The sequence below is a fragment of the Oryx dammah genome, unplaced genomic scaffold (assembly GCF_014754425.2).
Source record: "Oryx dammah isolate SB20612 unplaced genomic scaffold, SCBI_Odam_1.1 HiC_scaffold_25, whole genome shotgun sequence".
Classification (NCBI taxonomy): domain Eukaryota; kingdom Metazoa; phylum Chordata; class Mammalia; order Artiodactyla; family Bovidae; genus Oryx; species Oryx dammah.
The window spans coordinates 69,669,223-69,696,255 of record NW_024070209.1 but is presented as its reverse complement, the minus strand read 5'-3'; the positions used below and the strand labels follow the sequence as shown (position 1 = coordinate 69,696,255).

The 27,033-nt window shown below is 43.2% G+C and overlaps 1 protein-coding gene across 1 annotated transcript in view; it reads right to left on the bottom strand.

Annotated features, from left to right (window-relative positions):
• Nucleotides 1–27,033, bottom strand: part of ALK (ALK receptor tyrosine kinase) — a 734,875-nt gene that overhangs the window by 178,383 nt on the left and 529,459 nt on the right. Inside the window, exon 5 of the mRNA XM_040225696.1 lies at nucleotides 9,529–9,656. Within this exon, the coding sequence (XP_040081630.1) occupies nucleotides 9,529–9,656 (128 nt within the window). The remainder of the gene's footprint in view (nucleotides 1–9,528; nucleotides 9,657–27,033) is intronic.

Sequence of the window (27,033 nt, the reverse complement as noted above, 5' to 3'; positions counted from 1 at the left end):
TACAGATGTTCAAGCTGGTTCTAGAAAAGGCAGAGGAACCAGAGATCAAATTGCCAACATCTGCTGGATCATCGAAAAAGCAAGAGAGTTCCAGAAAAACATCTATTTCTGCTTTATTGACTATGCCAAAACCTTTGACTGTGTGGATCACAATAAACTGTGCAAGATTCTTCAAGAGATGGAAATACCAGACCACCTGACTTGCCTCTTGAGAAACCTATATGCAGGTCAGGAAGCAACAGTTAGAACTGGACATGGAACAATAGACTGGTTCCAAATAGGAAAAGGAATACGTCAAGGCTGTATATTGTCACCCTGCTTATTTAACTTCTATGCAGAGTACATCATGAGAAATGCTGGGCTGGAAGAAGCACAAGCTGGAATCAAGATTGCCAGGAGAAATATCAATCACCTCAGATATGCAGATGACACCACCCTTATGGCAGAAAGTGAAGAGGAACTAAAAAGCCTCTTGATGAAAGTGAAAGAGGAGAGTGAAAAAGTCGGCTTAAAGCTCAACATTCAGAAAATGAAGATCATGGCATCTGGTCCCATCACTTCATGGCAAATAGATGGGGAAACAGTGTCAGACTTTATTTTTTGGGCTCCAAAATCACTGCAGATGGTGGCTGCAGCCATGAAATTAAAAGACACTTACTCCTTGGAAGGAAAGTTATGACCAACCTAGATAGCATATTCAAAAACAGAGACATTACTTTGCCAACAAAGGTCCATCTAGTCAAGGCTATGGTTTTTCCAGTGGTCGTGTATGGAAGTGAGAGTTGGACTGTGAAGAAAGCTGAGTGCTGAAGAATTGATGCTTTTGAACTGTGGTGTTGAAGAAGACTCTTGAGAGTCCCTTGGACTGCAAGGAGATCCAACCAATCCATTCTGAAGGAGATCAGCTCTGGGTGTTCTTTGGAAGGACTCGTGCTAAAGCTGAAACTCCAGTACTGTGGCCACCTCATGCGAAGAGCTGACACATTGGAAAAGACTCTGATGCTGGGAGGGATTGGGGGCAGGAGAAGAAGGGGACGACAGAGGATGAGATGGCTGGATGGCATCACTGACTCGATGGACATGAGTCTGAGTGAACTCTGGGAGTTGGTGATGGACAGGGAGGCCTGGCATGCTGCTATTCATGGGGTCGCAAAGAGTCGGACATGACTGAGCAACTGAACTGAACTGAGTTCCACTTACTTAGGAGGAAAACAAAACTCACAGATTGGGGAAAAAATACAAAACAAAACAAAACCTCTTCTGAGATCAAAAGGGTGGTAAATGATAGAGCTGGAATTCCACACTCATTCTGATTCCAAAGCCTGTAATCTCTCTCCTACATTGTAACAAAAAAAACCTTTATTCACTACTTACTATGGGAAAAACACTGTTAGTTGCTAATTGGGTTGTAGAGTGTTTTTTTTTTTTAATAAGACACAGTCTTTTAAAAAATAGAACCTAGCATCTATTGAGCAAGACACATAAATAGACCCTGGAAAGAAGTAGGCTGTTTTAAAACAGAAATATATAGAAACACAATGCTGGGCTGAGACTTCTGGGAGAAGATAATATTTGAGCAGAAATCTGAAAGATGTGGAGGACTGGGAGAAGCAGGTATTGGGAATGGAGGGGGCATAGCTTAAAAAAAAAAAAGCTTAAAGGTGGGAAGGTGCTCAGGGAAATGTGAGTAGATCTCAGTGGGTAAATGAAATTTTAGTCATTCTAATGCCTATCTTTTAAAGAGCACAGTCCACAGGTAAATCACAGGCAAGAAGTTTTAGAGATCGGGAGTCAAGAAGGGGAATGAGGTTCACCCTCCACCCGGAAGTCACAGTGAGAACTAAGTGAGGACACCAGGCTGTGGCTCGAGTTCCTCTCTGGTTTTCACTTCTGAGCACTGGGTCCACCACTGCATGATTGAGTCCGTCCCTTGAAGACACCAACCCAGGTGTTGGCCACCAGGTGCTGGCATCAGGTTGGCGATGCTGCAGCTCCCATCACCCACTTGGCACGTTGTTGTCATTAACATGAAATGTTTGCGTCAGTTTATTTCTGTGGATGGTAGTTTCACCGTGAGAAACTGAGCGACAGAGAGGGAGTAGCTTCATTTTCGAAGACTTGAGGCCAGAGCAGTCAGGGAGCTCAGAGCAACATCCACAAACACACCTCCACAGCCATCCTCTCCTTTGACCCTCACGATTAACGTCAATTTGGGGTCAGCCATTGACATATTGTTATTCCTATTTTAAATTTTTAAAAAAGTGTGCCAATTCTGGGGGAGACCTGATGTCCCTTTTGATCCACGGTGTTGCACTGTTTGTTGTTGTTTAGTAGCTCCGGCATGTCTGACTCTTTGTGACCCTATGGACTGTAGCCAGGCTCCTCTGTCCGTGGAAGGCTCCAAACAAGCATACTGGAGTGGGTTGCCATTTCCTCCTTCAGGGGATCTTCCTGACTCAGAGTTTGAAAGTGAAAGTGTTAGTTGCTCAGCTGTGTCCGACTCTTTGCGACCCCATGGTCTGTAGCCCACCAGGCTCCTCTGTCCATGGAATTTTCCAGGCAACAATACTGGAGTGGGTTGCCATTCCCTTCTCCAAGGGATCTTCTCAATCCAGGGATCGAACCTGGGTCTCCTGCATTGTAGGCAGATTCTTTACTGTCTGAGCCAGACAGTAAAGAGGACAGAGAAGCCCAGGGGTCAAAAATGTTTCTCAAGCTTGGCAGGTGGATTCTTTACCACTAGTGCCACCTGGGAAGCCTAAAGAGGTGGAAGTGAAAGAAATGAAAATGTTGCTCAATCATGTCTGACTCTTTGCAACCCCATGGACTGCAGCCTGCCAGGCTCCTTGGTTCATGGAATTTTCCAGGAAAGAAGAGTGGAGTGGGTTGCCATTCCCTCCTCCAAGGGACCTTCCCAACCATGGGATTGAACCAGTTCTCCTGCATTGCAAGCAGATTCTTTACTGTCTGAGCCACCAAGGAAGAGGTGGAAATGTGACTTAAATTCCCTGACTCCTGTTTCAGTGTTCATTCTGTGTTCTTTCTGAGAAAGGTGCATTGTAACTAGTTTGAAGGAAGACATCTCTACAAATGGAGCACCTATTCAATACCTTGGGCAAACTAAATATAAATCAGGGATGCCTTTTGGGGAGTAGTGTTTGTCCCAAGTAGAATAGAGATCTTAAAGCCATAACATCAAAACTCAATCTTAAGACAGAAACAAGTTTATATCAGGGTCACTATGCATTTAGTTTAATACTGCTCAGTAAATACCTGTTGTATGAATGGGTGAATGCACAGACAGTTAGATGAATGAGTCTGCTACACAGAGAGGTTTCTGCGGGCAGTCCGAAGATAGCATTCCAAAGCACAGACTAAGGAGGGTGCTGGGGTGCTGCTTGCTTTTGGAACAGAAAATGCCCAGTTTGGGCCAGGCTGCCAAGAGCCCATGAGGTTATCCTTCATTTTACCCAGCTGGATTTTGGATCTTACTCTAAAGGCCACATGGCTGGCCAAATATTGGAATCTATTTGTGAAGCTTCTCTCATTTCATCTTGTCCCCTCTTGATCTAAGGAGGATATCCTCCAGTGCCCATCACTGTCTTTGATGAAGTAAGAAGAAAGAGAAGGGAGAGAGGGCCAGGTGATGCCATGCGTGTTTTATTGGAAACAATCATACCAGTTCCATACTTAGCATCTCAAAGCCAGGACCTACAGTGACAAAAATCTGTCTGGGGAAATGGCCCGTATTCAAAGTACAATAGCCTTGGGCTTAGTCTTAATCATTTAAAGAAGGTCTGGTTAATGTAATTCCATTTTGCTATTACATTTTAAATAAGTACAGTATAATAGGATCAAAAAGCTGGGGTTAATAGGAGAGTTAAAAATCAGACTGCCCAGCAACTCTCAAGCTGTACTTCATGAAAATCCATTTGGAAGGTTTGTCAAAGACTGTGGAACTGGTGGGCTCCTCACCTTCACTTCCTCTAGGGCAGCTGTACTTGTGTAATTTCATATACTGGATTTTTATTTAATACTTTGTTTGAATTAAGAGCTAAACCTCTAAAAAATGTTTGAAGACTATGGATCTAGTTTACATGTCCTCATTTTAGGCACAGAGAGGTTAAAATCGCTGTCATCTCCCACTCTTTTGGGACTCATGTTTTAAGGTGTCTGCAGTGGTCTGACTGCCTTGGATTCCTCCCCCTTCTTGAAGTACAGAAGTCAGTGAAATCACCCTTAGCACCATGGATAATGTGAGTGAAGATTCTGACACCCTCTCTGAATGGATTAGAAGAGGTAATGTGTATGACAATGTCTTGATAGAATAAGGGACCACGAGTGCTTCTTGGTAAGAGGTCTGTTAGTGAGCTGAATGTGGCTCTGATCTGGGAAATCTCAGTTCTGATTCTTGTAGGTTCATGAAAGAACTATGGTCACCTGCAATAAAATGTGTTTAGGCTTACATCCTTGATTTTCATGGATGGGGGACCCACTATTGATAAGGGTGTGGTGGTCCTCTTAAACTGCCTTTGGCCCGTCTGGCCAGGGAAAGGGAAATTCTGAACTGGTTTCTTAGAAAAACTGAGAACTTGACGACCATGAGATGGAGGTAGGAAGCACACTGGGCTAATCAGTAATTTAGTGTGTTAAAGTTCAAGGTAAATTTTTGAGTGTTTGTGCATTCAGTTTCCACATGGTGAGGGAGGCAGATTAGATGCTTTCTGGGGTCCTTACCAGCAGTGACCTTCTACAGGGAGCACCAGTGTGTGGTAGCTAACAGCATGGATGCTGGAGCCAGATGGCCTCCATTCCAATATCAGCTGTGAGACTCTGGGTACGTGACTTCTGTGCCTAGTGATGACAATAATAATGCATACCTCACAGTGTTGCTGGAAGGATTAATGAGTTAATATATGAATGTGCACAGAACAGGACCAGGCACATAGAAGGTGCTAGGTGGGTGTTGGCAATATGTAATTTTATGAGCACACTGACCGTTTTCAAGTCCTTTTCAAGATGCTAGTCCTGCTCTTCTGACATATTTTTCAGCAGGTTCTTCTGAACATGAGGGGTCCCAATGGGTGTACTGCATAATCCTATGCTTTAACTGTCTGCTGAAGAAAGGTCATCATGAAATGGTTAAGGGTTCCCTGGGAGCCTGGGCATGTAAGGGTTGATATCCCTGCCCTCAGTACTGAATACACACACTGCTCTTTCAAGATGAGGGAAAAACTTCTTCCAAGTAATTTCCACTCACTGCTACTTTCTTTTGGGAGTAATAGGGTAATAGCCCAAAGCTATAAAAGCAAGAGCAGCATTTATCAATTGATTGATTAGCTGATCAGTCAACAAATATTTACATCGTGTTTCTTATATGTTTAGCATAGTGTTAACTGTACCCTGGAGAAACAAAAGCAATATAAGACAAGGTTCTGAACCTCGTTAGGGCCCCAAAAGGACTAACTGAGAAATAATTATAAAATAGCTACTAAATTTAGATGCAGAGAGCAAAGTCTTCCAAGAATAATTTCTTTAGCTGTGAGTGACGTTCTGGAGGGTTTGGGCCCCAAGCTGGATCTTAAATGATGAATCAGTGTTCAAAACATAAGGCCTGGGATCAAGTAGGCATTATTGGCATAGTGTAGAGAACACCAGTCTGCTAGAGGAGAGGTGTGGGGAAACAGAGGGCATAATGTTGGGCAGGTACAGAAGGGCCGGATTGTAAACGACTGGAAATCAGGCAGAGGCACTGTGGCTTCCCAGGCAGGATTGAGAAGTGGTGAAAGCACCAAGGTCAGAGTCAAGGTGGTCCTGATGTTAATCCCAGCTCTACCATCAACCAGCTGGGTGATTCTGCAGCCATGACTTTTCTGGCCCCAAGAAATGAGTGAAGTGGTCCAGCCCAACCTTCATATTTCTGATGTGGTAGACAATAAGAAGTTACTGGAACCTCATGAAAATGCCACAAGCAAAGGGAATTTGGAGGAGATTTTTCTTGCAGTGTGTGAAGGATGGATAATGGTATCATGGAGACTAGCTGGCTATTGCTAAAGTCCCAAAATACATATATGAAGGCCTGAGTAAAGCACGTGGCTGAGGAAATGAAGTCAGAAGGATAAACTGAAGAAGCAGTAACATTGGCATCTAGACGGCAACAGACAGAATGTGAGGCAGCCACAAGCCTAGAGCCCAAGGCTTGATCACCTAGATGTAGGGATAAGAGGAAGAGTCAAAGATAATTCTAAGGTAAATAAAACTCCAGCCTCTACACATTCCATTAAGGCAGCAGGGTGTCATGGATAGAAATACTGACTTGGTGATCAGACTGACTTGGGATTGAGTGTGGCTGTACCTTTCCCTAACTGTACAATGATGGCAACTTTAGAAACATCTGTGAGGTTCAGTTTCCCCATATGTAAAATGAGGATAATAGTACCTAGTTTTTAGTATTATTGTAAAGCTCACAGGAGATAACTAACACGTGTAAAGGATCAGCACTCTACCTGCGCACATGCTAAATGCTCCATAGATGTGAGCTTTCATTGCTTACTAACCGATCAGCTAATAACTATTACATTCTATGATAACAGGTGTTAGGATTCAGAGGGAGTCACAACCTCTGCCTTCATGGCACCCACAGATAGATATCTTCTCTTTTGTGAGCAGAACTGTCCCAACGACCCCATCTCCAGTTTAGTTAAAATGGCACTTCTTTTCTTGTGGGACAAGGAAGGGTTGTAGAAGTCTATAGAAAGCAGACCAGATACCCTACAAGCTTAAAAGCTGAAAGTGAAAGTCATGTCCAGTTCTTTGTGATTCCATGGACTATAGCCCACCAGGCTCCTCTGTCCATGGGATTCTCCAGACAAGAATACCGGAGTGGGTAGCCATTCCCTTCTCCAGGAGGTCTTCCCAACCCAGGGATCAAACCCAGGTAGAAAGTAGACTAGATATCCCACAAACCTATTAACAACCCTGGCTAGCATGTCATCAGCCTGATCAGCTCCTTCAATTGTACTACTTCTCTTAGCTCCTCCCCTTCAAGACCTAACTGAAGTAATGATCTCAGAAAACACAGATGTTTGTCTACATCAAACAGGCCTTGGGTATGCCTGCAAAACAACTCCTTCTCTTTAAATATATGAGGGTAGCTTTAGGATGCTTCTTATGTTTTCAACTTGTCCACACCACCTGATGTGCACCTGAATTTGTTCCATTATAGGAGGAAGAGTTAGAAGTTCTCAGGAAACACTGGGATCACTCTGTCCTCTGCCTCACACATCCACAGTGGTCCTTTCATACCTCTTGGTGGCCACAGTATTCCAAACCTGAGAAGGAGCACAGAGGACACCTGCTTCCCCATGAAAACCATCTGTTCTTGGACTTGGAGCCTCTGAAGGAAGGTAGCTGGGCCATGAGAACCTTCCTGGGTCTCTTGGCAGGTCCACTTTCCTTAAGGAATCAGAGACAGATTTCTTTCTTCCTCCTTAAGAGAGTGTCCTGCCAGAAGAAACACTTTCTGGACCATTAGAGAAAGTTAGAGAGGTCAACTCTTTTGGTTTTGTAAGGGTAGCGAAGCAGAAAAGAAACATATCTTGTAAACTGTGCAATGGATTGCTGCAAATGCAAGATAAACTAGAGGGAGAATACTGTAGGTACAAGGAAGTTGTAAGAGTAAGGAAGGAAAAATGTGCCCAACTGGTTGAGATCTTTCAAAGGTGCAAAGAATTTTTGCAGGAGTATTTGTGCTGGGCCTAATACTTGGAGTTTTATACCCTCTTATTCCCTTCTGATGCTGCTGAAATGGGATTAGGCCAATTCTGGGAACTCATACCTTCTTCCTGACACATTCCTGATAACTGGCTCCATTTCAATACACGACCTCTTTTGGACAGTACGTGGACCCTTGACATTGGTGAGGACTGATGATGTCCAGAAACATTCACAAATCCCTAAGTTTGTGAGTGTGGAAACATTTGTACAAGCTCCTGGCTTTCTCCCAAACCATATGTTTCTTGTACAGCGTCTCACATCATAGGCTAGGCCCCTTTTCAATTTGAACTGAAGTTCAATCTATCATGTTATGATAGATTTTTCTTTTTCTGATACATAAACCAGTTTTGATTAAAAAAGAAAGAAAGAAAACCACTTTGTGAAAGTTCTTGCAAGGCCAGTAGTGAATGAAGAGCAACAGCAAGGTAAGGAACTGGGTGGTCAGTAGGGTCCCTACATAATGGAGTCCCTTTTGTATTCAGCTTCATATTCAAAACTGGGCCTCAACATGCAACCAATGGCTATGTGTTATGAGCCTTCATGGCTGCTGATGAACATTCTAAATGGAGAGGTTAGGCCTGGGAGTGCCACAGACTCCGTTTCTGTCCATACTTCATTCCTGGGCCTCCAGATGACAAGTTCCATAGCACTGGTTAGTGGACCTCTAGGAAGAGGCAGGCATGGCAGGAGAATAGTGGCTATGCAAGCAACTTCTTTCCTAAAGATTTGTATAATTCAAGTCCATCTTATATACCCTTTACATGTGGAAAAATAATAAAGGATATTTATAATGATGACCCTAGGTCTTCTGAAGAATCAAGGAAAGATCAACCTCATATCTATATCAATGATCAGTCTTCTCCTGCATACAAATCATACTTGGAGCAATGTCTAATGAAAAATATATATAAAATATGATCTTGAAAATAGGAATAGAAGATCAAAAACTCTGCAGAAGGAAGGGAAAATAAGTTTATCAAATAACTACACAGATATAATTTACTGTGACTGAGTATTGCATTTAGCTCAGAGTTTCCTGGCAACAAAGACAAAAAAAAAAATTGACAAATTACTCTTCAGGAGAGAGATGTCTTCTCTTGGTAATAAATCTTGAAATAAATTCACAATGTGGAGTTATGCAAAAGGAATTCAATGACACATGCCTTAATGATTTTTACAAAATAAGCAAGAATTTTCACATATAACCATTTCCCACATTGTACCTTAATAACAGCTTAAATCAAATCATTAAAAATACTTAATTGTAAATTTTACCTCGGGGGGGTGGTGGGGAAAGTAAAGTACTAATCATTAGCAAGTTAGTGGGATGGAGATACATGTGAAAAAAAAATGGCAGAATGTTGATAATTGTTGAAACTAGGTTGAGGGTATATGGGAGCCCATTGCACTATTCTATTCATTTGCAAACATTTGAAAATTTCCACAAAACAAAACAAAACCATAGCTGAAAGCATTTGGACTCCAGGGAAGTTAAGCTAATGTGTTATCCAACAAAGACTGTATTCTATTTGATATAGCTTTAAGTTAAGTAGATATAATATTATAACTCAGTCTTTGAAAGTTGATCAGCTGGGCTGTGAACCACTTGGTAATATTCAGAATCAGACCCAAAGCACTGGAGACACTTCTGTATAAGTGTGCACATTTCCAGCTAATTATGGTGGCAGATTACTGATCTACTTAAGACAACAAGCGACCAAGGAGTGGAGGGGGAAAGCCAGATTCAGGTACCTTCACTGCAGTTCTTCAGGGCAAAGAAGTCCACTGCAGATAAGCTTCGGTTTCCATTTGAGATATATTCCAGGGCCACTCGGAACGGGTTCTCTGGGCGCCCAATTCTTCCCTGCAGCACAGTCCAACTGGTTGCATTGGAAAGCAGAGGGGGAAAACACAGAAAAACAGTGATGAGAAGCAGACCTAACCTGCAGAGAGGTCCCATGCCTGCCCTGACCTCAGGGCCCATGTTCTCCATTCCATACGAAGAGGTGGAACCCTAAGTGGTTCTGAGGATGGTCACTCTGACAGCAACACACATACACATTTATTTCCTTCTTGTCCAACTAACTCAGAGACCCAGTTCTTAAACCTACTGTGGCCACTGGTGTGTCTTTTGTCTTACTTTTTAGGCAACTCCAGACCTTTGGACTATTTCATACAGGAAAAAATATGTACACCTGAGAAAATCTGCCAGCAGAGTGAAAGAATAGTCTTCAAAGCATTTATCAGTGTACTAATAATTATCTCTGGAAAGAATGCTTGGTTTTTGGAATTTTATCTGATCCTCAAATCTCAGAATCCTCGGGTTTGCTATATAGTTACTTAAGGGAAGCAGGCAAGTGCTATTTATTGACTGCAGGAAAATTAAAGTGCATTGAAGCATGTATTTTGGGGTAAAAGCTACCTAAGATTGACATGGACTCTGCAAAAAGGTGCAAACAGAAGAAGACAGAAGCAGGTCAAATGTGAGCTCTGCATCTGTCTATAATCAAGGACACTGACACAGCCAGAGAATAGAGAATAAGCTAAATGAACATTTTTACACCTCACTCAGGCTATTAACCTCTTGGAATAGCCTCCTGTCACTGATTGGAACATCAAATTTACTTCCCAAGATTGATTCAGGTTTTTTAAAATATAGAATTATTTTGATAACTTTGTGTGGAGAATGGAAATTACCTGGACTATTTCATATTTTCTTTCCTTTTAAAGAAAAATAATTTTATTGAGGTATAATGCACAATAAATCGCACATCCCAAAGTGTACAATTTGATGAATTTTGACATGTGGATTCACCTTAACTCATCACAATGTTTCATACTGTCTTACCACTAGGTTGGGCTTAGGTATGGTAGTACGAGTGCTAAGGAACTTAGGGAAAGACTAGCTTTTTGTTTAAAAAAATTTTAAAGCACCCTCCCAAATTTCAAGTATAAAAATATTAAAAATTCAGAAAAGTTGGTAAAGGAAAGTAAAAGTCACCTGGAAACTCATCTAGAGACTACCATGGTAAACATCTCTGTAAGCAGCATTGTAGCTACAGTTTTACACAAATAAGGTCATACACACACATGCTCCCTCAATGGTTTGTCACAAGACAATCAATATAAATTACATGATCAGGTCAAAGACTGCATTTTAACGATTTGTGCACTGCTCCTGGTTTTTCCTCTTTATGATCATGCTGAGGCTAGCCCTGAGAGTTTGTCTTAGGACAAGTTCTTAGAACTTGGGTCAAAGCATATATGCATTTAAAACTCTGAGGATATCGTCAGTTCTCTAACACTGAGTTAGAGGGCTCATTTCTCCATTTATTTGTTAACATGGGATCCCATTAAATCTTTTCCATTCATTAACTTTTGGTGAGGAAAGCATCACTCCAAGCAATCTATGATCTTTCAGGGGGGTGTTCCTGGATGGGGACTGTGTGTCTCTGGTTCTTGCCATGTTGCTGGGCATGCAGTGAGGTTTGCTGGATGAAGACGGCAGTGTTGTTCCCTTTCTATGCTCTTTTGTAGTTAATTCTGAGCAATGGAGCCAGTGCCTCTGCCATTTGATAAATGTGTATTAAGTTTCCCCACAATAGATGCTGTAAAAGGCACTATTGCTGTTGTGAAGTTTGTTCTCTGTTACTGTACCCAACAGGATTTCTATCCAAAATAAAACCAGTGCAATTGAATAAGGAAAAGGAGGCCTTTCTGTTTAAATGTGGAACTGTCAAAGAAAAAAATTGAAAAGAAAATGTAAATGAGGGGTTCTTAAGGAAAAACAGACAAAGAGAGCAGAATTTTTCTTGTTCTTCTGAAAAATAAAGGGTTCTATTTTTGAGGGAAGATGGTGGTGAAAAGGCATGACTATTCATATTCTTCCACAATCATAGCTCTCTGCTCTGAGGAATGATGGATTTTAATTCCAGGTACACAGTGGCCCTTGATGACGATTTCCATTTCTGTATTGGCACTAGCCCTCTGGATAAATGTGTCAAGAGTTTTAGGAATTAGTTTCTGAGTTACTGATGCAATAACTTTTGCCTGAAATTCTCTGGCCTCCCATAGTTTACTGCTGCAACTTTAATAACTTTCAGAGCAGTTGCCAAACATGATTTTTATAACCAGGGAAGTTGGGACTGAAAAAGGGCAAGCTTATACCTAGGGTCAGATTTGTTTAAGAGACAGCAAAAACGCTATGGGGGGAAAAATACCACACACTCTCTTTTCTCTCTGCCTCCATTTTCTTGGCTGACATCCCAATGGTCATGAAACTTGCTCCTTAGGGTCCTATTTTCCTCTTTAGCTGGTGGCAACTCTACTTGTGCTTGCAAGGGGGGAGGTGATGTTCTAACCTAGAGCCTCCTAGAGACAAATGTGCAGCTATACCCAAGTGCCGGGGATTTGCAGTCATCTCAGCTCTGGTGCTTCGATCAATCAACATGACACTGTGGGGAGTCCATCTGGACTTCAGGAAGCCAGAAGCATGGTCTGGATGGCCTGTCACCATCCATTATCTTCCAGTTGTCTCTCTGGAGCTCTTCACTTCCAGCTCTGGCTCTGCCCACCATTTGCCTGATGACTTTGAACAAGGCACTTTACTCCAAATGCCTGAAATTTTAAATGTTTTCTAATCAGTTGTATTCTCAACCACAGAAAGTATCTCCAACTTTGTGTAAATTTGCTGAGAAAACAACTGAATACACATTTTTTGCTGGGTGGCTGCATTATAATAAATCAGAGTCCACTGAAGAAGGCAGGAGGGTTGGTTTGTGAATATCAAGGTCCATTTCTGACCTGGAGGTTGGAAGTTGTATATTCAAAGGCCATCAGGTTGGGAACTGAGTCCCAGATTTAGGTACTAGACTTGCATGGGGTACCAGAACCCACTTGGGTTTTAGTTTCTTCACTAGCAAAATGTTAAGAGTTCTCCAAAGTCTCATACTGATCTGATACCAATACTTCTCTAGCAGATCACCCAAGTCCTAGTGACAAAGTGAAAGTGAAGTCGCTCAGTTGTGTCCGACTCTGCAACCCCATGGACTATATAGCCTATCAGCCTCCTCAGTTCATGGAATTTTCCAGGCAAGAGTACTGGAGTGGGTTTCCATTTCCTTCTCAATGGGATCTTCCCAACCCAGGGATCAAACCCAGGTCTCCCGCATTGCTAGCAGACACTTTACTGTCTGAGCCACCAGGGAAGTCCAACACTTTACTAAAACCCTGAAAGCTTCAGTGGGCCAATAATATTCTACAGAAGGTGGAAGGATGATTTGTCAAATAACCCAAACTTATTTCTCCAAAGAGACTCAGTTCCACCCCCTCAGAGAAATGAAGAGACCGGTTCAAGGTCACCCATTTGGTTATCTGAAGACCAAAGACTAAAATCAAATATATTATTGCTCCACAACTGCAAGAACAGGAGACAATGTGACTCATGAATCAGTCTGTATATTCAGTCACATTTCATATTGCTAGAATCAGGGAGACAAAGAAGGATGTGTTGACTTAGCATTGCCACAGGGAATCACCAGTCTGGGTTTTGAGGATAGACAGGCCAGTCAGACAGTGAAATACCTTGTCAGAAAATGCACACAAAAAAGCAAAAACGTCATAAGAAGATATGACGTGGAAACAGAAACTCTAAGGTTCCTACTGCCCCATACCAGGTCAGTCTCTCCAAGTTTAAAGGAGACTGGCACTTCTGATGTGAGCCAAGCTGCTGATGAGACTCAAGGGTTGGCAGCATGTCTCAAAAGGATGAAGGCAGAAAGTTATTTTAACTCCAGAATGAAGGGGCACTTTTTGACAGCACTTGAGGGCCATGGGTGGCACCTGACAAGATGGAGGAATGTGTACTACTTCCTGCTGTGTGATATTCCAGTAGGCATGATGTTGATGTAGGGCTGGCTCACAAAAGTGAGCCATCAAACCTACATGCTGGCCAATGGAATACCTTTCTGAGATAGTTTTAGCTGCTTCAATATCAAGAGGCCTACATTCACTTCTCAGCTCTATGATCTACTAAGCAACCATAGGCAAATGACATAATTTCTCTCACCTCCTATTTCCTTAGTTTTAAGGTGGAGGTCATAATGCCTAGCTTTCTATATTGCTGTGAGGATTTCTGAGAAAAACGTACACAAGAAATGTCCTTATCAGGGGCTCCATAAATGGGAGCTATTCTTATAGAAGACCAGATCTTTTTTTCATAGAATGGCACTGGGCCATGAAACTATCTGCATCTCAATTCATTTATAAGATTCGAGTGGGAGAGTAAAGTAGGTAAAAGAAGGTAAGATAGGCATTCGCAATTTATGAATCAGTTCAGTTCAGTTCAGTCGCTCAGTCGTGTCCGACTCTTTGCGAACCCATGAATTGCAGCACGCCAGGCCTCCCTGTCCATCACCAACTCCTGGAGTTCACTCAGACTCGTGTTCATTGAGTCAGTGATGCCATCCAGCCATCTCATCCTTGGTCATCCCCTTCTTCTCCTGCCCCCAATCCCTCCCAGCATCAAAGTCTTTTCCAATGAGTCAACTCTTTGCATGAGGTGGTCAGAGTACTGGAGTTTCAGCTTTAGCATCAGTCCTTCCAAAGAAATCCCAGGGCTGATCTTCAGAATGGATTGGTTGGATCTCCTTGCAGTCCAAGGGACTCTCAAGAGTCTTTTCTAACACCACAGTTCAAAAGCATCAGTTCTTCGGCACTCAGCCTTCTTCACAGTCCAACTCTCACATCCATACATGACTACCGGAAAAACCATAGCCTTGACTAGACGGACCTTAGTCAGCAAAGTAATGTCTCTGCTTTTGAATATGCTATCTAGGTTGGTCAAAACTTTTCTTCCAATGAGTAAGCAACTTTTAATTTCATGGCTGCAATCACCATCTGCAGTGATTTTGGAGCCCAAAAATATAAAGTCTGACACTGTTTCCACTGTTTCCACTCTTTCCCCATCTATTTCCCATGAAGTGATGGGACCAGATGCCATGATCTTCGTTTTCTGAATGTTGAGCTTTAAGCCAACTTTTTCACTCTCCTCTTTTACTTTCATCAAGGGGCTCCATAAATGGGAGCTATTCTTACAGAAGACCAGATCTTTTTTTCATAGAATGGCACTGGGCCATGAAACTATGCATCTCAATTCATTTATAAGATTCAAGTGGGAGAGTAAAGTAGGTAAAAGAAGGTAAGAAAGGCATTAGCAATTTATGAATAGCAGCCACCTTTTGTTGAAATGAGGAAAAATTTTTAGTTAAAAGAAATTACGTTGGAACAAAAAGAAACTATGTTGAAAAACTCCTACAACCAAATACATTATGATTGGACTATGATAGCAGATCAATATTCTGCCCAGAACTCTCTAAAGGCCCCATCTCACTTTGGAGTAAAATCCTGTATTTAGCTTCACATCTTTCTGTAGCATGTGAAAAGATGCCTTATGTCTAGATGTTGGTTAGGATTTGTTGAATTGAATTCCATTTCTCGGGTATTTATTGGTGCATTATTGTATACTAGATAACATATTAAACGCTCTGAGGATCCTTAGAGGTGAGAATGTAGTTTTGTACTTGAGGAGCTTACAGACTGGTGAGGGAGAGTAAAAGTATGAACTGAACTTCACAGTGAACAGCAGTATAGAGGAGCTGAATGAGTAGCACAGGAACTATGTGCTGTTGAATCATAGACAGCAAAATGATGTCTTAAATCCAGTGATCAGGAGAGGTATAACTTGAGGATGGGTTGTGAAGAAGGGGCGAGAACTGCGAAGAGGGTGATGTAGAAAGAGAAGCTGGCATTGAGCACATGAGCAGAGCCTATACAGACTGTGTATACAGAAAACAGGTGGTTCTGTCTGGTGGGAGTCAATGTTTTTCACTGATTTCTATAGGAAGGAGGTCCTCTGTGTCTTGCCACACTCCCCAACTCTCCCCAGCCTCAACCTCCTTATAGCCAGGGTGATGGATCATTCATCATTGCGTCTTCCAGGCCTGATACCTTTCAGACACTTAACAAGTATTTGTTGAATAAGAGAACAAATGTACCAACAGATTTCTGTTAAATGAGACAAGATTCTGACATTCTTGGCCAAAATTTATATTGCAGTTTGTACTGTTTGCTGAACCCAGGGTAGGCAAGACATGAGCTAAGAGGCTGGAAGGAAACTCAAGGAGCCACAGGAGCTGCAGAAACGTTTATTTCCTCCTGACGGGCACGGCAGCCATAACACAGCCTCTCTCCTGGTTGACACAGCAGCCGCAGCAGCAGCCATACACAGCCATAGCATAACCTCATAGAACATATCCGTGACGTTGCTCCAGTGTAGCCCTGATGCGTCAGCAGCCAGGGCTTTCATGGTGACACTTACACAGGTGTACTTTACAAAGCAGCCTGTGGCCAAGCGGGTATCTCGGGACCCACATGCACAGTGCCGTAAGTGGTCTCACCTGTTACATAATCATTATTTACAAAACATGGGGCAAGAGTGAGGGGCCGCGGGGCAAGAAAGCCTGACCGTGCCATCTTGCCTAGTCTGTTCTTTCCCTATAGTAGTGAAGTTGAGTTAATCTGAAAGTTCAAGTCAATTCATTATTGTTAGCTCTCATCCATTCAAGTGGTAATATCTTCCCTTAGGAAGAACCTAAAGACTGGGAAATTTGGCGGGGGGCGGCGGGGGTTGAAGGAAGTTTGGGATTTTTTCACTACATAGTTCTTGGCTCTCCCTTTGCCCACACATAGGCCCCATCTTTAAAGGGGCAGGGCCATGGAAAACCATCAAACTAGCTTTTGTTCAAGGACCTAGAACCCAAAGAAGGAATCAGAGTTACAGTAACTGAGACATGGAGGGGACCTGAGTGCTCAACTAGGAGAGGTCCCACCTCATGCATGAACACCCTCTAGAACCCAGGTCAGCCTTGAACCTTGCTAGGGCAACAATTCTAATGACATTAATAACTGCACTAATAATGTGATCAGCAACAACAGTTAACACTTATTGAGGGCCTACTCTGTGCTCTGCTTCTAGTTGAGTTTTAAACTTAGTGTCATGTGACTCCATAGTTTTTATGAACACCTTCCTAAATTGTCCTTTTAAGCTTCTTGAGGTTAGAAACCATGTCTTCCTGGGCCTTTGTTTCAGTTTCTGGCCCTGAAGAATACAGCTAGGGATTTGAAGCTAAAAGATATGGTCATCCCACATTTTGTAGTGGCTACAAGTGCCAAGTCATTCAGATGGTGACTACCCCCTTGCCAGGATAGCTACGCTCATGGATTAATTGAGGATGATGGAAACCACACAAATTAGACAACCAGCCATGTCCTTTTCACATGGAGCTTAGTCACATGATTACTATTATTACTGAGCATAAGACTGTCAAGGTTCAGGCCACACAGCTGACATTCCTTCACATATCCCCTTGCTAAGACTCTCTTTTGACAAGTGTCGGGATGTGGGTGTGAAGGTTCATTAGAAATAAGGGATTGAGCCTGTGGCAGCTCATCTAGATTGATTAAAAAAAAAAAAAAGTCAATTGCACTTCTCTCCGGAATCTTATCCTAAAGGAAAGAAGCACACATAACTTTCAAGGTTTTTTAAAAATAGACTTTGTAGTAATTCTACAGCAAATATAAACCATTCAGCACTATTTTTTATTGTTTCCATTAAATCAGCCTGCGTTTAAAGCATTTTTATGGGAGATAGCAGGGGAGAAAATGCCAGATCAATGTAAATTTTACTGTAAATTCCTTTGTTGCTAGTTAATTTTCTGTAATAATAATTACAGTTGGTATGTGGTGTGGGGTCTTTTACCCAAGTAGCCCTGGCTTTGTTATTCCTTGCCCTTCAAGATTTCCCAGAAGTTAGATGTGTGTGCCCTGGAGAGGATTGGGGCTGGATGGAAACTAGGTTTCCAGTTGATTCAGGATGTGGTTCCCGCCAGCCTGTGGTGGAAAGAGATGCCCTGAAGCTGAGGGTGGCTTCTGGCTCTTCTGGAGGGAGCTGTGGGAGCAGTGAGGTGCTGGGACAGGGATGGGCTCATTGGGGCCACCGTGGACTCGGTAGAGACCTTAGCATTGATGGCTGGAAAGCAGTTTTGGTTTCTATCAGAGATGCTGTGTGGGTGACAGGGATCTGGAAGGTGGCCCAGCTTTCCCTAGGTGGGGGCTAAGAAAATGTTCCCAAGCTGCCTTTCCCCTAATTCTTCTGTCATGCTCTTGAGCAAAGAAAAAATTTGAATGGTTTTTGGCTCGTCTTCCTGGACTCTCTTTAGCTTCTAATTTTACCTCCTTCCCTCTCTCCCTCCCTCCTTTCCTTCCTTAATTCCTTTCTCATTTACTCCCTCCCTTCCTTTTTTCTTTCCTTCCTTCAGGAGAAGTATATTGATTAAGAGCACAAACCTTGGAGGCAGACTTCCCATTTTATAATCTCAATTCTACCTCTTACTGACTGTGACTTCTGGCCAGCTACCTACCTAATCTCTCTGTGCCCAAGTTCCATCATTAAGATGTAGGGATAGTAAAAGACCCTATAAGAGGTGTGTTGAAGACCACGTGGATTAAGACACGCACAGGATTTAGCTGACACTCAGGAAACATTAGCTAATACTGTTACTATTAGGTTAGTGTTTCTTCTCTCTCTTATACCCGCTATGGCAGATGACCTTACGAGGAAGGACTTTACAAGAGGGTGAAACAGGAAATTGACTGAGTATGATGGGATTTCAGGGATTAGGGGGGAGCCTCCCACCCCAGAACACCCAGACTTTGGGGATTCTTTCCAGTCTCCCATGCAGAGCTGAAGAGACCAGTGCACAAATGCAAATACCCCGGGGAACATTGTGCCAGGCACTCGATATACATCTCGTTGATTTGTGTGTGTGTGTATTCATTTACATTCTGCTTCATTCCAGAAAGGATTTAAGGCAGCTATTTTACTTTATTTCATTTAATTTTCACAATAAATGCATGAGACAGATATGATCATCTCCATTTTATAAGGGAGAAAATCGAGGCTCAGAGAGCTTATAAACTTGCCCATGTAGTAAATGGTAAAAGGTGATATGAATCCAAGACAATTTATCTTCAAAACTGTTGCACTTCCTACTATATCGCACATGGGTGTAAATTTATATTAAATGTAAATAACTTGTTTATTAAAAGAATTTTATAGTGGGTCAGAGGTGGCTAATATTAGAAGAACAGCAGTGCTCAGAAAAGGCTGTATCCAAGAAATATTTGGTTTCTTCCCGTGCTGTCCCAGGCTATCTTATTCCTTTTCCCCTCAAGCTCCACATAGTCACAACCATGTGGGAATACATGGACTGTGGCAGGCAAACATCCACCCGGTTCCCTGGCAGAGAGCTTTTCTTCATTCTATACACCAGGCTATGCACAAAGAGGAGACTGAGAATGGACCTCTGCAGACATCGCCCCTAGATCACTGGATATGAGGCGGAGACTATTAGACTGATGATAGCCACATTTGTAAGAAAAAATGTTAGTAGAAGAAATGTTCTTAAATGACCTCCCTGTGACCAATCTGCTTGCTGGATTAGCATAATCTCTACATTTTCTTTTCAAAGGTACACCCTGTGCTCTGAGTGTTCAAGGCCACTGAATGTTCAAGGTTACTCTCTCATGATCCTATGCCTTCCACTCCTATCGCTTGAGTTAGTCTAGCTTATTCCCAACTCTGTTAATGCCAACTGTACTCACTAAGTGGATGGAACATGAGCAAGAACAATTGGAACTACTTTTTGAAGACTAGTAGAGGTAAGTTATTAAAAATAATTCTTGTTTAATCTTCCCTGGTGGCTCAGATGGTAAAGAGTCTGCCTACAATGCAGGAGACCTGGGTTCAATCCCTGGGTCAGGAAGATCTGGAGAAGGAAATGGCAACCCACTCCAGTATTCTTGCCTGGAAAATCCCACGGACAGAGGAAGCTGGTTAGGCTACAGTCCATGGGGTCATAAAGAGTTGGACATGACTGAGCGACTTCACTTACTCACTCAGGGGAACAGAAAAGATTAAGAAAAAGACCTTAAAAAGTCCTGGTGCACTGGGATGACCTAGAGGGATGGTACGGGGAGGGAAGGGGGAAGGGGGTTCAGGATGGGGAACACGTGTATACCTTTGGCGGATACATGTTGATGTATGGCAAAACTAATACAATATTGTAAAGTAATTAACCTCCAATTAAAATAAATAAATTTATTTAAAAAAATCCTGAAAACCTTCAGAGTGGTTCACAAGGACTTGAAAATTATTTCCATTTTAGAAAAATTGAAACTGAAAATCATGGATGTGGTGTCAGGAATGTAATTTATACAGAAAGACACTGTAGAACACCCAAGAAACAGGCCAACACTGGCAGCAAAAGCCTGGGCCCTACAGCAAGAGCCTGGTGGATTAGCATATGTTTGGAAACTTCTGGTTAAAATGTATAAGGATGTAAGTTGATTCTCAAGCAGCTATTGGTCTCAAGCTTATTGTCTAAGAACATTTCTTTTAGCTCTAGTATGTATTGAAAAATGGCCTTCCCAGGTGGTAAAGAACTCACCTGCCAAGGCAGGAGACTTAAAGGACGCAAGTTCGATTCCTGGGTTGGGAAGATCCCTTGGAGAAGGGTATAACAACCTACTCCAGTTTTCTTCCCAGGAGAATCCCACGACAGAGGAGCCGCGGACAGAGGAGACTGACAGTCCATGGGGGGTGCACAGAGTCGGACACGACTGAAGTGATTCAGCATGCAAGCACATATTTAAAAATCCATAGAGGATTCACTAGAGCTTTTCTTCTTTTAAAGGAGGGAACACTGAATATTTAGGCAAAAAATCAAATGAGAGAAAACTTCAAATCAGAAGTAGGGAGCTTTAGGATCCTGATACTCCCCTTTCTGTTTCTATGAATATTGGATTAGGTCTTAGGTAAGTCACTACCTCCTTCAGCATCCGATGAACTTCCCTGATCAGGGGACTGTGTGGAGGGACCTGGCTGGATGCTGAGCAGGGGAAGTGAAAAGAGAGAGTTTGGTTGGTGTCAAATTTCCAGAAATAACTTAAAATTACAGAAGGAAGTACAAGAGGGGATCCCAGTGGGGTTCCCCATTCTACAGATTTACCAGACAGTCTCTTTGGCAGGCTGGGTGGTGGATTTTCTCTGAGTAGAGGCCTAGGTGATCATTCTGTCTTTGGAACTTTTTCTGTAAGGAGATTTGGGCACATCACCCACCAGCAGCCAGTGGGAATCTCGAATCTGTTTTCCTAACTTCCTCTCTGTTCAATAACTTTTTAGTACCATCTGTTCTTTGTAAACACAGTCCTTTCTCTCAAGCCAACTCAATGCAGTTTTTTGGGTTTTTATTTTTTTTAATACATCCTCCCCAGAGCCAGATGAAGAAATATAAAGACAACACAGAAACCTGAAATGTGGATATTTTCTGGAGGATTCCTCCTCCAGCCCAGTCTGCCCCAGCTTGAGCCCTGAGTCTTGAGTGGGATTAGGGGCAGGCTTTCATCTTGTGTCCCACTTCGAGGCCCAGGGTTTCCCAGACCTGGAAGCTGTCCTCCTCCCCTGGGCTCAACTGACAGCCAGTCTCCCATCCTGCTCTCTAGAGAGCCAGCTTAAATACCATTTAATGTGTTATCGTATTGATTGGTTCAATATGAACTCAAGCCTCTGTGCCAAGCAAAATGCTGACGCCCAAGCCCAGAGGCTCCATTTCAGTCATAAATCTCTGGCCAAGCCAGGCCTCTGTGCTGAAACCTTATATGGTAAGGTAGACTTGGCCATAAAACTGTGGCCCTGTAAGCAAATTCTGAAGCTGGGACAGCTGGAAGTGGTCAGCTGGAAAAGGATGGAGGGGCCTGGCCAGGTGAGGTCAGGACAGCCCACAGATTTGTCCCTATTAAAGATGATGCCTCATTTTACACTCTGCTCCTGTGCTGCCCTTTTCAAAGTGGCCATCCAGGGGCATGGAGGCAATTGCCAGAGGCATTGATCGGTCGTGTCCTGGGCCCCATGGCACAGAGAGGCTAAGTAGCCCTGCTGCAGTCCCTGTACTGTACCGTGGCAAGTATAGTAGATGATGGTGCTATTGTGGGGCTGGAAGATGTAAATATGGCATGAATCTTGGAAATACCCATGTCTAATCCTCTCACAGGGCAGAGAAGGACTGTGGCCTGAACTATTCACCTCTACTCGGCAGACAGAGGAGGGTTCTATTCTATACCTTGTGTCTGAAACAATTTCTTTAAACTCAAACATGACCATGCTCTCCATCGGCCTCAAGAGCCACCTCTGGTTCCCTGAAAATGTCAGGGCTCTTTCCTGTCTCTGTGCATGTGATCAGGGGGCTCCCTGTACCCAGAATTCCTTCTATATGTTTTCTCTATTGGGCTGGTTTTCATTGACTAAGCAATCCAACTCCCAGGTTGCACCAGGTGACTGGTATAGAGGAGCAAGGATAAGAATATGCCTGACTCTGCCTGGGGCATTTTAAGAAAAGTTTCTTGGAGGAAGTGACATCTGTTATTTTTGGATGATCTATTCTGGTCCTAGAAGAAATGGTCAGAAAGGGGGGGTGTTTTGTGTTGAATTGCATACCTCCAAAAAGCTGTGTTGAAGTCCTAGCCCTCAGTGCCTCAGAATGTGACCTTACTTGGAAGTAGAGTCTTTAGAAAGGCAATCAAGTTAAACTGAGATCATGAGGGTGGACCCTAACCCGACATGACAATGTTAGTATAATTAAGGGAAATTTGGACACCAAGACCGACACAAGCAGACTGCCATGTGAAGATGAAGACAGAGGTTTGGGATGATGCGTCTACAAGCCAAGGGATTCTAAAGACGGCCAGCAAATCACCAGGAATTAGCAAAGAGGTGTAGGGCAGATTCTCCTTCATAGCCCTCAGAAGGTGCCAACCCTGGTAATGACTCCCTGAGCTTAGACTCCCAGAACTGTGAGACAATAAAGGTTTGTTGTTTAAGCCTTCTAGTTTATTATAGTTTGTACTTTCTTGTGGCAGCCCTAGCAAACTAATATAGGTGGATAGTTCAAAATGATCTCCACTAGAATGTAAGTTGGTGCAGCCACTATGGAAAATGATACGGAGTTTCCTCAGATAACTAAAAATAGAATTACCATACGAATCCCACTCCTGTGTATATATCCAGACAAAACTCTAATCCAAAAAGATACATGGATCTCTACATTCACAGCAGCACTATTCACCATAGCCAAGACATGAAAGCAATCTAAATGTCCATCAACAGAGGAATGGATAAATAACAGGTGGTGTGTGTGTGTGTGTATATATATATACACAAATATATATATATACACCTATACACATATATATGTATATGCATACACAAACACAGACACACACATATATATATACACCTACACACATATATATATGTATATACACACACAAACACACACACATATATATATGAATACTACTCAGCCATAAAAAAAGAATGAAACAATGCCATTTGCAGCAACATGGATGCAACTAGAGATTATCATACGAAGTGAAGTAAGCCAGAAAGAGAAAGGAAAATGCCATACGACATCACTTAAATATGAAATCTAAAATATGGCACAAATGAACCTATCTACAAAACAGAAACAGACAGACATAGAGGACAGACTGGGGCGGAGGGATGGAGTGAGAAGCTGGGGTTAGCAGATGTAAGCTGTTACATATGGAATGCATAAACCACAAAGTCCTACTGTATAGAACGGGGAACTATATTCAGTATCTTAGGATAAGTCATAATGGAAAAGAAAAAAATACCATCCCCACTAAGTGGTGAAACAGACTTCAAACTATGTTTACCGACTGTGGATGATGGATGGCATCATCTTTCCATGTGACAACCCCTGCCATGGACAGGAGCCCATAGACTGAGGAAAACAACGAATTTCTCTCAAAGGAGTCCGGGTTTCCTTGGGGCCAGAAAGAACATCAGACATTTTCCTACACATTTACCTATGCCTCCCAGATGAACAATATCACCTTCACCTTCGGGGAGGCTCTACTTCGCAATGATACTAGGAAGTGCTTGCTAATAACCCAGGAATCATGGGCCTATTAGATTCGCCTGGGTAATGCTCATACTTTTAAGCCATGCTTGAGGAAACTAATGGAATTTGAACTGAAGGATTCTACTGTGTCAGCCATGTGGGAGCTTTCCAGAACGTAGCAGACAGAACCACTTGAGAGGCTGAGACTATGCCAGTGGTATGTTCACCTGGGAGCCAATCTCTGGGCTACAATTTCCACCACCAATTTTCACATGACATTAAAGGGTCAGCTTGAAAGAATGACCTGGAGCTCTGAAGGGATGCTGAGCCTGCACTAGCAGTAGAGTACATGGGAAGCAGAGCCAGAAAGATCTGGGCTCGGGCTGGGGTGGGCAGGAATCCCCAGGCGTGGGGCCAGGCTTTCCTCCCCTCTCTCAGTTCATCTTAGACTTTGAATATTTACAATAAGAAAGCCCTGAACACACAGAATCTTTTGACACTGGCTCCAGCCCTATATACTAGAAGCTGTAATTTTCTGGAAAGGGCGGGTTCCCCTTTTCCCCTTCAATGATCTGTTCAGTCGATAAGGGCTTGGGGAACAGTCACCTCTAAGACAGGAATAGCCCATCTTCCTTACCTTCCTCTCAAGAGATGTATATAAAGTATCTTAGAAAAGGCTGCCTGGATACCCAGTGTATTATAAACATCACCATAGTCACTAGTTAGCCTGCACTGCAGTTTTGTTAAAACCAAAGCAAGCAGAGACCTCCAAAGAGTCAATAAAAACTAGCTTCTTGGGATGAGGCTGTAAGACCCATCTATTTGCTAAGCCTTGTACCGACAGATCACTGAAGCTGGAGCCTATTCAAGTGTTTAGCATGCTTCTTGTGGAGCTCAGAGGAAGAGATGAGCCCTTCTCTCCTCCCAGTTTAAGGCATCCTCAAAGGACAGAGGACTGCAGGAGCAGACAGCGACGAAGGCTGGGAAGACAAAGCTCAGCACAGGATCTCCTGGCTCGTGTGAATGCCATGGGTGATTCCAGAGCTCTGCCAACACCTTGCAGGAGGTTCAGAAACATCTTTCGAAACAGCCTTGAGCCTTTGGTTCAAGGGGCTGCTGGCCTCTGCACTGAGTAGGTGGCGGCCACTCTTCTCTGGATCTTCATGCTCACAGAACAGGGGATGGATGGCAGGTTCTGCTCTTGGGGGTTTTTGAAGGATGTGGAAGGGATCGGTGGTCTGCTAGCCTCTCTGGCTTTGGACCCCTGTCAGTGGTGTCCTCCGGCAATGATGGTAATAATTGTTATATTGCTATTAGGTTATTATAATTGTTATAATGCATACCACTCGCTGGACCTGAAGGAACCCTTCACAGCCATCTCATTTATTCCCTTAGGGTTGTGAGAGGTAGGAGTCGGTAGTCCATTGTACAGATGAGGAAATTGAGATTCCAGCAGATGAATTATCTTCATCTCGACTTAGTAAGCAATGTTTAACCAGTTGAGATTCAAACTCAAGTCTGTCAAACTTCAAGTCCACGGCTGTCTCTCTATGCCTTGGCTTCCCACAGAAGCAGGGTGCAGCCAGGGCTGCTGTAGGAAATAGGGGAGGCTGGCATCAGACACTGAGAGATACCACAACTTCAGAGCTGAGATGTTTGAGATAGTTTCTTGAGGGTCCCTTGTGTGCAGAGCACAGAAATCACTGTGTGTATCAGGAGATTTAAAGGTGAGATGGTCTCAGGGTGAAGATGGACCCCCCAGTCCAGAATCCTCAGGTTCACAGGGTGAGTGCCTCTAGGGACAACCATGGGACCGCTGCCTCAGCTCACTGGCTCCCACCTGAGGGGATCCATGTTCCCACACAGCCTCTCATCTGATTTTTACAGCACCCCACCCTGCCTCGCCTAACCTGGGGAACATGCACTCAGGCGCTCTTATCCTCTATCCCACAGCCAGGTAGACTAGAATAAAGGGTTACAGGGCTTGCTTGGAGGAAATACCAGAGCTTGGTCTCATGATTCACAGGCTGGTGCTCTCTTCTCCATCCCCTGAAGACTCCAGAAACAGAAAGGGCCTCAGCATGTGGGGACTGTCTGCCATAATGTCTGCCTGGCATTGGTATGTGTTGAGCCTCACGATTAAGGTCTCCTGTTTCTAGAGCTGTCCCTTGGCTAGGGCATGAGAGGCATGGGTGTGAGGAGGTGGGAAAAATCTGAGTTGGGAGCCTCCTCTGTCCCTGACATTTTCACTTGGCAGAAAATGAACATCAGTTCTTTTAGGACAGGAATAATACACAACTCTTCCCATTTTACAGGTAAGAAAATTGAGGCATGAAAAGCAGAAGGAAATGGAGCCTAGCATTTTAGACAGAAAAAGATCACAAACGCTAGATTCCTAGGGCCAGTGTCTGGCACCTAATCCTTGTAGCCTCTTACTGAACTGAGTGAAGGTAATTGGGACCCCTTGGTCCTCACCTATGACTTGGCTCTATGTATGCTTGTGGTTTGTGGGAAGCTGCCTGGGGTGGACCAGGGGCTAAGGTCCCATATTGAATTAAATCATATGTCACTGAATCCTTTAGTGTCAAGCACATCATCTAATTTAAAAAGACCTTATTACCTCTTTCCTCTTTTATAAAAGTCTTTTGAGCATTTAGATACTCCTCTCAATCTAATACCAAATATTAGTAAAATTTAATCTCTTATTTTTAAATGAGTAACATATGTAAGTTGCTATGTTAATAGTACCCTCAATGAATCATTTTGCCCATGAGGTGACTGCACTCTGTTTGGAGATGTACCTTACCCCATTGCCTTTTTAGGTAACACTCAAGTGATGAAGGCTCTTGATGCTTTGGTCCAGTCCACTAATTGCTTTCTCACAGGTTGGGTCTGCCAGTGTAGGCAATCCCTGTGTAGCCTGGGAAGGGCTGCTGATGGAGGGCCTGGGTACCTCTTCACCAAGGTCTGGGAGTCTCATTCCCTTTTGGCTGCCTCTATGCAAGGTCAGGATCTGGAGCATCAGTGTTCAAGGCCCTGAGTCCTGGGCTTTCTCTTTGCTTCCCAAGACTCTGGTGAATTCCCCTTTCCCTAGTCTGAACTCTGTCCCCCACCCAGCCCTCTGTCAAACAGAAGCAGATGTTTCTGACCCACAGTTAAACGTCCTTTCAGCAGCTGGTGACTCTGGACACCGAGCTGGGCATTTCTCCCATACAAA